General features: G+C 37.5%; 1 protein-coding gene across 23 annotated transcripts in view; it reads right to left on the reverse strand.

Moving 5' to 3' along the window:
• DENND1A (DENN domain containing 1A) overlaps positions 1–12,533 on the reverse strand; it is a 514,434-nt gene that overhangs the window by 380,515 nt on the left and 121,386 nt on the right. For 2 of the 23 annotated variants that reach the window (XM_070251757.1, XM_070251755.1), the window contains exon 1: positions 2,749–2,866. The exons of 19 other annotated variants lie outside the window; for them this stretch is intronic. Coding sequence is in view for 1 of the 4 variants with exons in the window: in XM_070251741.1 (XP_070107842.1) it covers positions 2,749–2,778 (30 nt within the window). In the remaining 3 variants the exon portion in view is untranslated. Of the gene's footprint in view, positions 1–2,748; positions 2,867–12,533 lie in introns of those variants that run through there. 2 more of the 23 variants (XM_070251759.1, XM_070251741.1) reach the window with 2 other exon arrangements.

Genomic DNA, 12,533 nt, shown 5'->3' on the forward strand with positions numbered 1-12,533 from the left:
TTACAAGTACTCTATGTATTTCATTGCATCAGCTGCATTTCTTTGAGTTTTAAATGGTCTGGGAACATTTTATGAAATGTTCTATATCTTTATATGGAAAATAACATACACTGGAAAACTGTGCATCGGTCTAATATTTATATATCTATTTCTTTATCCACCATCCAACGCCATAATTGCTAATGTTCCAAAACACCTTCTCACATTCATACCTTCACTGCCAAATGCGGTGTCACCAACAACTAACTTTCAACACAAAAATCTTCAGATGAGAGTACTCTACCATAGAAAAAGTTACATCATTTGCTTAGGCCACTGGCAGTAAGAATAGAGCTATCAGCAAACACCAAGATTTTTCTCTAAGAACTGTCCCTATGTCAGAAAATTAAGAACATAATATAGTGGTACATAGCACACACTTCCCTCCTTGTTCTCTCCCAGCAACTTTCTCCCGATTTAAGTAATAGATTCCTAGAAAATTAAAAATCAAGATCACCATCTCCCAGGAAATACTATTCAACAACAACAAAAAAATCATATTCAAAATATCTTGCCAATAAGACGTATGGTACTGTTGAGTCCATATATCTCTTAACCACGTAAGTCTAAAAGAGACAACTGGCTGTGGAACAAGGCCTCATGTTATGTGAATGTGACGGGCCACTACCTTCTCCCAGCACCACAGCCATGCAAGAGGCTGTTCCCACACAGACACATGTGAACCACTTCCACTGGAGGCCACAAGAAACACTTCCATATTTAAAACAGACATTTCACAGTACAGGACTCCCAACCCCACAATCTCATTCAGGCACAGAACATGACCACGCTTAAAAGCCTGTATCTTCACAGCAAAAAAAAGTCATCTCAGAACAAATGTCTTATTTTTTTTAAAAAAATAAAAGCTAATTTTCTTCAATCTTAATAGTCCATGTTTTCTAGTCTTCTAATGTAACATACTTTTAAATCTTTAAGATATACCAGATTGCCACAGGATGTTTAATTAATAGAATAAGGGTTTGGGCAAGACTTACTGGAAAGGTGCTATAAATTATTTTACACAGGCTCCAAAACCTTGAGTTCTGCCTTAGGCTTAAAGTTCCTAGAAAACGTGGTAGACAGATCTTTTACAACAGAAATGCAAAATAATTCATAAAAGTACCGTGGTTATGTATGAGGGCTCATTTGTAGATCAGTAACAAGTCTGTGTACACGTACACACACACACACACACACACACACACACACCCTTACCAAATTATTTTCCTGTTTTTCTCTGTCACATCAATGACTCCAGTTCAAGGGTCAAGGCATGACACTTTAATTGATTATTGAAAAATACACTGACTTCATTTTCTATGAAAGGCGTAACAACTGCATACTAACCAAATGTTACAATCTTCTATAACTGGAGCTCTTTTAGGAAATTTAAGAGAAACTGCAATGGAGCCATTAACACGGGAATCTACACTGCTTTCACTTTTAACATGCTAGGTATCAAGGTAGAAAACATTACATTTAATGCCTCCTAAATTTATCCAGTCATTATCTCTAGGATATTTCAGTCAATAAGAGAGAAAGTATTGAATACATTGAAAGCTTACAATATAAAAATCTGCCCTTTAAAACTGAGACTTTAAAATTAGCTATAAACCATATAATCTCATTGTTCAATTTCATGGAGTTTAAGATACTTATCTTCCTCTCCAAACTATCTTCCACAAGCATAAATGCTAATCCAAGCTGCAATCAGATTTAATTTTCCAGATGAGAAGATGGGAATATGCTGCAAACGGGTAACAGTCCAGTAATTACACTTTGCCAAAACACATCTTCAAATTTTATACCCTAAAAACGTAGATTCTCAGAAAATAGTCTGAGAAGTTGTACACTTTGAGGACAAGCTCAGTCTTCTCCAAAACACACTGGGAAATAAATTTTCTTTCAACCTTCAAGAAAAAAAGTTAATTTTTTTGTATAACGTAGAATTAAAGTTTCTTGATAGCAGGACTGCAAACTGGACTGCACTAAACTAAGAAAGAGCTTCAGGGACACGACTTAGTAAGCTTTGATTACAGCTAGAAAGAGTCAACTTCACTTGCTTTATATTATAAAATACCTGAATCATTGGTTTAGCATTTTAACTAAATACAATTATTCTAGGAAATTATTCCATTTATGATAGCAAAAATTTACTTGTTAAAAACAACATTTTTGAAAGGAATGTTTCAAATGTTTTACATAGTGAAAAAAAAAAAAAAAACCTATCAACATGTTTTCCTTTTCTCCGACAATGAAACAAAATGGTTTACATAGTCTTTCCTTTAAAAATATTTTTAAACTAAAAATTGCTCATTTCAAAAAAAAATTACAGATTTCAAAATGTAGATTTAATCCTGGGGAAATGACAAAGGGGTATAATTCATTAATCTAAAAGAAAAAATCATTTCAAAGTACTTTAAATGAAGATTTTGTTTCCATGTACAAATGGAATTTCTTTAAAAAAAAAAAGCTATTCTAGGTATTAACTTTTTGCTCAAAAACGTGAATACTATAAGACATAAAAACTGAGTCATTACCAATTTTAAACTATGTTTCTATTCTAGCCTTTTCCCTCAACACTGGCATTTAAAATACATTCAAATACTACTTCACAGCAGCCAGCCTGATAACACAGAAATAGTTCACCAACTACACCTATAATAAAAACCCAAATAGCATTATTCAGGGAAGGAGAGCATAACCCACCTCAGTATGGCAAGCAATAGAACCATTCATGTGCCAGCTTCCTCCTCAAACTAACATACTCTGCCTTTCAGACATATCCTGCTCCGATGTAGCTATTTATGCATAAACAGCAGACACTGACCTATTGTTTTCAGTTCTTGGGGTTATGAATGTAGTACAGTTACCAATTAAGGGAATCAACAAGTCCTAAACGCATCAGCTGTTCTACATATGAGTCCATTGACATTATGCAGTAAAATCTAGGGAGTTTCATCTTTCTTTCTAAAGAATGCTGATAGATTTTGACCAGCAAATTCCCCTACTCATCGATAATTTAAAATCTTTCTCATAACTAATTTCACCTATAGAAGGAATATAAATCTGATCCTTAACCAAACTTATGCCGCATAAACCCCAAAATCAAACATAAGTCAAATTCCAAAGGGAGTCTTAAAATGAAAAAGAGAAGGTGTACTGGAGGGAAAAAAAAGTCAAAAGAATATGTTCACTCATGCTTATTTTTCTCCCTACTGAATACCCTAGTTTTCAACCTCCATTATTATTTAGTATTTAGGGTTTTTTAAATTCATTCAAAGTCTGGAACTAATTCCTAAAATCTATCATATTGATAGATAAATATTGATAAAGTTCTTTTTTTTAATGGTTATAATCTCAGGCTTCCATTTAATTTCTCTTTGAGTTAGGATTCATTTTACCCCATCTTTCTGAATGAGCACCAGAAGTGTCAAATTTTTATTTCAATGTGAATAATTACTTCAGACTTAACCTAAATGACAGCTGTGCCCTTTATGTACTACAAACGTGACATTACTGCATACAGTCTCCATAAATAGATATATCACATCTGTCAAATTTGGTGAAAAGAGATAACTTAATCATTTACTCAAATACAACTACTGATTGAGTACCCACTATGTGCCAGGCACTGTGACAGGCATTTTATATAAAACTTCTAATTTTATCTTCACGACAAAGCTATGACATTGGGACTATCATAATTTTATCATAGTTAAAGAAAGCAACAGGTTATTACCTGTCCACCGTTAGAAAATTAGTATTTATTCACGGCACAAATACTCTGATGTGACTGGCCCAGTTGATGAATAAGCCACAGTCTTTGCTCTCAAGTTTACAGTCTAACTCTGACGGAGAATACAGAGAATTAAACAAGCAGTTCCTACAGGGCTGGGTAAGTGCTATGCTAGGCATTAGGAGAGTGGCACTGAGCCTAGTCCTGACCAGGACAGAAAAAGCAAGAAGTGGTAGAGCCAGGTGCAGAGTCTAGCACTAGACCAGCGTTCATCTCATGCTACCGCGGGTCCCCTTCTAAACAGTCTAAGGGACAGCTAGTGTATTTTGTGAGGCCAGGGGCCATGTACTACTTAGCTCTGTCTCCCATAAAATGTCTTGCCTGTTATAAATACCCAAATATTTTGGCATAATAGAATAAATAGAATAGAATAAAATAAACTCATTAAACATCCTGTCTCTCCAAATGGATAAAAGGTCAATTTGATAACATCCAATTGAAAACAAGCCTTTGAAAGCTGCAGGCTTCCTAAAGACTCACTGGCACATAGTAAGCACACAATAAATATTAGTTGTTGTTATATTAACCCCAGTGGGGAAATAAGCAAGCACTATAAATTCGATGGCTACAGATGTCTGGTGTGCCTCAAAGTGGAAATACATGTGTTCCTGAAATAAACTTTTATAAATCCAATTAAAATTTTCCCATTGCCTGCCATTACTTACTCAGAAATATTATAACTTTATCAGAAACTGATTTTCTCTTCATCATCAGTGGTTCAAAAATCCTTAAACTCCAGTTTATTTGCCTCCTGGCATCTGTTTGCTAATGATCTGTAAACATCAAATGCACTAGGGATTCCCCCAGATTTACAGAAACCCTGAGGTGAATCTTTGTATAAATTGAAGGACCTTTCTGCTAATTTCTTTGCTTTCCAAGTTTGCACTCTGGATTTCAGAAACAGAGTCCCATTAAACATTTTGGCAGTAATAATTATAATACTACCAGCTACCACCTACTGAATGCCTATTTATACCAGTCGTTGCCATAGGTGGTTTATTTTATTATCTTATTTAATCATAGCAACAGCTCTGCCAGGTAAGTAGATGTATCTGTACTTTATAAATAAGGAAAATGAGGCTCACTAAGAACAAATTCACAGAATGAAGCAACAGAGCCAGGAGTCAGCCTGGATACATCAAACTCCCAAGAACCCAACACTCGCTTTCTTTTTCGGTTTTATTTATTTATGTCCTCCTGTTGATCTGTCTTCTAGTCATTATTGTGACTCAACAATAAGAATACATCTGGACAAATAACTACAACATGTTGTCATGAAATAGGCCTTAGCAGATTATGAATGAGAGCTTTCCAATTTCTCTATTTAAATTCCTTTGCCAAGTTCAGCATATAAATAAAATGACTCCAAAGTAACTAGCACTCAATTCAACTATCAAAGGCAATATCTAAAAGATGAATTCATGTTAAAAACAGAATAATTGTGAAGGCTAGAGGCTATTCTCATATCATTTATGAAAAATAATCATTTTGCTAAACAGAACGAAAAAGAACATAGAGAAAATGTTTTCCTACTTAAGAAAAATGTGTTTTCAAGTACCTCTAAACCACACTAAGAACCTGAATGCTAAGGCCAAACTAGACCATACAGCATAGATAAAGCCAACACCCCAGCAAGGGAAGCATAGTATGCCTGTCAACTAGAAGGCTTTCTTGTACCAAAATTCTGCTTCTCTTCCTCTGGAAACAAGCCATTGCTACCTAGTTCTTATTTGTATCGTTATAGAAGCAGTGCCTATATCCTACACCATTTGTGTGTGTGTGTGTGTGTGTGTGTGGTAAAATACACATAACATAAAATTTGCCATTTTAACCATTTTTAAGTGTACAATTCAGCGGCATTAAGTACCTTCACATTATTATACAACCATCACTACCATACATCTCCAAAACTTTTTCATCTTCCCCAGCTGAAACTCTGAACCCATTATAACTCCCCCTTGTCCCCTCCCCTCAGTCCCTGGCAACCACCATTCTACTTTCCATTTCTATGAATTTAACTACTCTAGGTACCTCCCATAAGTGGAATCATACAATGTTTGTCCTTTTGTGACTGGCTCGTTTCACTCAGCATGCCTTCAAGGCTCATTCACGTTGTACCAGGTGTCAGAATTTCCTTCCTTTTCAAGGCTGAACGATATTCCACCGTTATGTATACACCACATTTTGTTTATCCATTTATCTATCTATGGACATGAGTTTCTTCTATCTTCTGGCTATTGTGAATAACATTGCCATGAACATGGGTGTACAAATATTTGTTCAAGTCCCTGCTTTCACTTCTTTTGGATATATGTCCAGAAGTGGAATTGCTGGATCACATGGTAATTCTATGTTTAACTTTTTTGAGGACCTATACCACTTTTAACATGTTTCAAGACCTTTATGTTATAAAACTAGAACCGTCTAGAATCCGTAGCTTGGCCATTAAGACCACCCATCCAATTTCATCTCTATTTCTTAAAAATAAACCCCCAAATCTAGCCAGCATGATTAATTCACTTCCCCACAAAACTGGATATGCTTTGCTCATCTTTCTCCTCATCCCTCATCTAAATCAGACACTTCCAAAACATGCTCTTAGGCATCACAATTTATAAATGTGGCCAATTGTATATTTTTATATAAATTAACATTTAATCACACTAGCACTTAAAGAAAAATTAAGACAAAGAATCACATCCTCCATCAAAAATGAAATGAATTTGAAATGAAGCTGGCAAAGGAACAGCAAAACTGGCACACTCACCTACACTGCTCCCCAACTCAGGAAATTCCTTTACGAGCTTTCTGGCACTTGTGGTCAGCCAGCAGCAAATTTCTCAACCTCTTCTCTCTAAGTTCCCTTCACATTCTTACTGTGACCAAATGCTGGCTCCTCTAGAGCCCTCTCGAGTAGTGAATGTTTCCTCTTCACCGCTCCTCCCACTAGCCTGGACGTGGGGTAGGTGGCCTCTGATCCTTGTTGCCACTTCCAGACCATCCTCCTCCCTCCTTATTTTCCAAAATCCCAGATTTTAACCTCAGGTCACCAGACTATACTCCCATCCCCACTCTACTCTGTTGTTACCTACTAACCCCAGGGTTACTCCTCATTCCTTGAATCTTGCAGATCCTGGTGCACTGCCACTCACCCTACTACTAATCCTACCACAGTTTTACTCAGGTTTTAGCATTCACATAGATGATCCTTCCAAATCCCTGAATTCTTGATTCCCTGGTCTCCTCCCCACCAAGGGTCTTGTCCTCTAGCCAATCTCAGCTACTCACTCCCATGGTCATACCCAAACTCTACAGATACCAATAACTGAAATCCCCTCAATAATCATAATTTCAAGCATCTCAGTCCTCAATCATAACCTACCTCCTTCTCTTCTGGTTCATTCCTTATAGTATTCCAACTTCATTCTTCAATCCCATAGGGACATACACTAGCAATCTTTTCACTGCCCTTCATCCACCTCAGTGGATGAACTATCCTGCTTACCCAGCTTAAATTCTAATTCATAACTGTTCCTTTACATACTTCCTCAATTCCTTTGTGCCTCTCTTACTTTGCCATCCTTACTTGGCAAAACCACAATCCTTGTTAAATCCAACTATCACCTGTACCCCTGTACCTGACTGTGCCTGTAGGAAAACATACAACTATGTTAAATAATCTAGCTTTAAATTCAGATTATTCACTGTAAGTGAGCTCTAACGCGACTTAGTAATTATACCACATTTTCCTTAAGTCATTCACTCTCTCGCTCTCCTCAGTAATTATTTCATACTTTCTTCTCTCCCCGCAAACCTCCAACCATCTCCATCCACAATTGGCACTAATTACCTTATCTGCCCCTTCATTGAAAAAACTGAGCAATCAGAAGAGAACTCCCATAAGCCTCCACCACTACTGCTACCCATTTATTCTCTCTGACCCATAGATCTGCCTTCATCCTATTAATATGAAGAACTGCCCGTGCCCCTTGCAAAGGCCCCTCCTCTACTCGTGAACTAGGATCCCATTCCCTCTCACCAACTCAGACATAGCTCCACCAACTCTCCCGTTTTATTAATTTTACCTCTCTATGGGATCTTTCCCATCAGCATGCAAACATATTGTTATTTCTGTAATTTTTTTTCTTTGTGAGGAAGATTGGTCCTGATCTAACATCTGTTGCCACTCTTCCTCTTTTTGCTTGAGGAAGATTGTTGCTGAGCTAACATCTGTGCCAATCTTCCTCTATTTTATGTGGGATGCCACCTCAGTGTGTCTTGATGAACGGAGCTAGGTCTGCACCCGGGATCTGAACCTGTGAACCCCAGGCTGCCGACACAGACCACACGAACTTCACTACCCCAACCAGGCTGGTCCCTGCAAATATTTTTTAAAAGTCAAGCTCACCCCCTTCACATTCCATTTCTCTTATTCTCTTTAAAGCTATCTTCTTCAAAAGAGTGTCTATACTCACTGTCACCACTTCCTCTCCTCCTACTCTATTGAACCCATGCCAATCAAGCTTTTCGCCTCATCACCTCTCCAAAACTACTCATGTACCAATGACCACACCAATGACCTCCTTACTGCTAACATCAATTATCAATCTTCAGTCCTCCTCTAATTTAACCTGTAAGCACCAGTAGACACCCTTGATTACTTCTTTCCCCTTGAACCACTTTCTTCATGTGGCTTCCAGAACACCCCACTCTCCTGCCTCACTGCTTCTCCTTGGACTCCTTGATAACCTCTTCCTATTGAATGGCCCCAGAGTTCAGTCCTTGGACTTCTTCACTTTTCTTTCTCAATGTCCTCCTTCACTGGTCTCTTCAGTCTCATTACTTCAAATACCAATATGCACAGTCAACTTTAAATTAATTTCTCCAGCTCAAACCTCTCTCAACTTCAGACTCATTTATCTGTCTACTCAACATCTCCACTTGGATGTCTAACACACATCTCGAATTTAACATGTCCAAAACTGAACTCCAGATCTTTCTCTCTCATTTCAGATCCAATCTGTCAATCCTGTCAACTAAATCTTCAAAATATATTCAAATTCTGACCATTTCTCTCCATCACCAGCACTACCATTCTGCTCTAAGTCACCATCATCTCCCACCCGGATTACTTCAATAGTCTAACAGGTTTCCCTCCTTCTACCTATGATTCCCTACAGTCTGTTCTCAAAACAGTAGCCAGAGTAATCCTGTTAAACTTAAGGCAGGTCCACCTATAAGATGTCTTCCCTTTACCAGCAACTCTCTCACCTAACTCCTCTCCTAACTCTGTTCCAGCCACATTGGTCTACTTGCTGTTCCTCAAACATGCAAGCCATGCTTCCACTTCATGGCCTTTGCCCTTGCCCTTCATTCTGTCAGATAAATATCAAGGAAGGAGGCATATGCTATCCGCCTTCATTCACAAATTACTTTCCCAGTGTGGTCTTCCCCAATCGCCTAATTGAAAATTATAAGTTCCCTATCCCCATCATTCCTTCCTTATTCAATTTTCCTGCAATCTATTTTTCTCCTTAGCACATTTTACTACCCAACATACCACATACTTTCTTATTATCTGTTTTCCACTACTAGTATGTGTCTTTATGATGGCAGGGATTTTTGCCTACCTTGTTCACTACTACATCCCCAGAACCTGGAATAGGGCCTAGCACATAAATACCGAATGAATGAAAGAAGGAACGAAGGGAGAAAGGGAGCAAAGATTCAACAAATAATTTGGCAATGTGTTTCCAAAGCACCAAAGATGTACACTCTCCATATGCTAGTAATTCCACTTCGCATAATCTATCCCAAGGAGTATAATCAGAAATGTAAGTAATTGTTTTTGCTTGTTTCAAGTATCATTTCAAAAATTTGAAGGGGAGTAATAATAAACTCAAGTGACCCAATATTCACACTGCCCTTACAATTAGATTGTGTCCTCCCTGACTTCAAAATATACTACAGAGCTACAGTAATCAAAACAGCATGGTACCAGCACAAAAACAGGCTCACAGATCAAGAGAACAGAATTGAAAGCCTAGAAATAAAACCACACATCTATGGACAGCTAATCTTTGACAAAGGAGCTAAGAACATACAATGGAGAAAGGAAAGTCTCTTCAATAAATGGTGCTGGGAAAACCAGACAGCCACATGTAAAAGAATGAAAGTAGAGCATTCTCTTATGCCATTCACAAAAATAAACTCAAAATGGATCGAAGACTTGAAGGTAAGACTTGAAACCACAAAACTTCTAGAGGGAAATATAGGCAGTACACTCTTTGACATCAGTCTTAGAAGGATCTTTTTGGACACCATGTCTTCTCAGACAAGGAAACAAAAGAAAAAATAAACAAGTGGGACTTCATTAGACTAAAGAGCTTCTACAAGGCAAGGGAAACCAGGATTGAAACAAAAGACAACCCACCAACTGGGAAAAAATATTTGTAAATCATATATCTGACAAAGGGTTAATCTCCATAATATATAAAGAATTCACACAACTCAACAACAAAAAGTCAAACAACCTGATCAAAAAAAGGGCAGAGGAAAAGAACAGACATTTCTCCAAAGAAGAAATATGAAAAGATTCTCAACATCACTGACCATCAGGGAAATGCAAATCAAAACTACTCTAGGATATTATATAATAACCAAGACAAAAAATAACAAATGTTGGAGAGGTTGTAGAGAAAAGGGAACCCTCATATACTGCTGGTGGGAATGCAAACTTGTTCAGCCACTACGGGAAGCAGTATGGAGATTTCTCAAAAAACTAAAAATAGAAATACCATATGACCCAACTATCCCACCACTGGGTGTCTATCCAAAGAACTTGAAATCAGCAATTCAAAGAGACTTATGCACCCTATGTTCACTGCAGTATTATTTACAATAGCCAAGAAGTGGAATCAATCCAAGTGCCCATTGACTGATGATTAGATAAAGAAGATATGGGGTGTGTATATATACACACACTCACTCACACACACAAACACACACACAATGGAATACTACTCAGCCATAAAAAATGACAAAATCGTCCCATTCACAACAACATGGATGAAACTTGAGGTTATGCTAAGTGAAATAAGCCAGATAGAGAAAAACAAACACCATATGATTTCACTATGTGGAAGATGAACCAACACAAGGACAAAGAGAAATATTTAGTGGTTACAGAGGGAAGAGGGGTGGGAGGTGAGCACAAAGGGTGAAAGGGCGCACCTATAAGGTAACTGACAAATAATAATGTACAACTGAAATTTCACAATGTTGTGAACTATCATAACATTGATTAAAAAAATTAGATTGTTTCTAATGCGACCATCATTGAATTATCAAGAATTAACTCAGAATACAAAGATTTATCACACTGTGTTAGCAATTATGAGTTTTTGTTTTCAAAAGAGACTAAAGGAAACCCACCAAAACTTCTAGCTATGAGTCTTTGAGTTGTGGAATTATAGGTGATTTTTTCTTTTATTTCCTGAATTTTCCACATTTTTAAACAAAGTTCATAATTAAACCAAAAAAAACCTTTGTAAATAAAGAAATATGCTCCTGGGAAATTAGACTTAAATGGCCCACAATAGCTTATAATGTCCCCATCTGCCTCTTCCAGGAATCTACCCCTGACTACTTCAGCTCACACTGACTCATCTCCTCCGAGCTTCTTTAATATTTACTGCTTTGGTAGAATCGTAAATTATTAACACCTTATCATGCACCTAATCATTTACTATCCTAGACTGTTACTTCTCTTGTCTAAGTACTGGTCATCTCAATAAATAAAACAAGCAGCTCCCAAGGCCAGGAGCCAAGTCTCCCTTCTCTTCTGTGCTCTTCCCAAGAACCAACGTACTACAGCAGTCAAGCATAGTATGGAGCACAGAGCAGGCTGCCTTCATAAGTGCTTTCTAAATTGAACACTATTCTGAAGCGCCCTTAAGAAATTTCCCAAGGAAGATTAATTTAGTCAAGTCTCCTCCAAAAGACTCTACGGAATGCCTATTCTGTGTCACACACTGTTAGTGGCATATACCATGTCATGTCACTTAAGCTCGACAACTCTACAAGGTAAATATTGTTATCCCCACAAAACCAGGAGAAGTGACATCAGTGGCTTAGAATCATGCAGATGGTAAATGTAAAAGTCAAGATTCAAACTCATAGATTTAACTCAAAAACCTATAGGTTTTAATCCTTGTGCTTATACAGCTTACAACGTCCCATCTGTCTCTTCCAGGAATCTAGCCCTGACTACAGGTCTTAATCATTGCGCTTATACAGCAGAAGTTATCAAACTTTGGCATGCATCAAAATACCTGAAGGGCTTGATTCAGTTTCTTTTTCAGCACTTCTAGGGTAGCACCCAAGAATTTCCATTTCTAACAAGTTCCCAGGTGACGCTGATGCTGCTGGTCTAGAGACTTCACTTTGAGAATAACTATTCTACAAACTTGATAAAAACCAGCAACAAGGATCCACTCAGCAAAGTTAAGAAGAAAAGGTGAGACATCTTCAATTCTATCCTTGAGTCTCAGCTCAGGTATTACTTTTCAGTGAAAATTCTCCGACCCCTCTTCCCACCACCAGCAGGTTAGGTGCCCCTCTTATGTGTTGATCCTAAACATTCCACAGACTGGCTCAATCTATTGTGAGCATTAAGTTAGTATTACTATTAAGC

Source organism: Equus caballus, chromosome 25 (assembly GCF_041296265.1).
Source record: "Equus caballus isolate H_3958 breed thoroughbred chromosome 25, TB-T2T, whole genome shotgun sequence".
In the NCBI taxonomy this organism is placed as follows: Eukaryota; Metazoa; Chordata; class Mammalia; order Perissodactyla; family Equidae; genus Equus; species Equus caballus.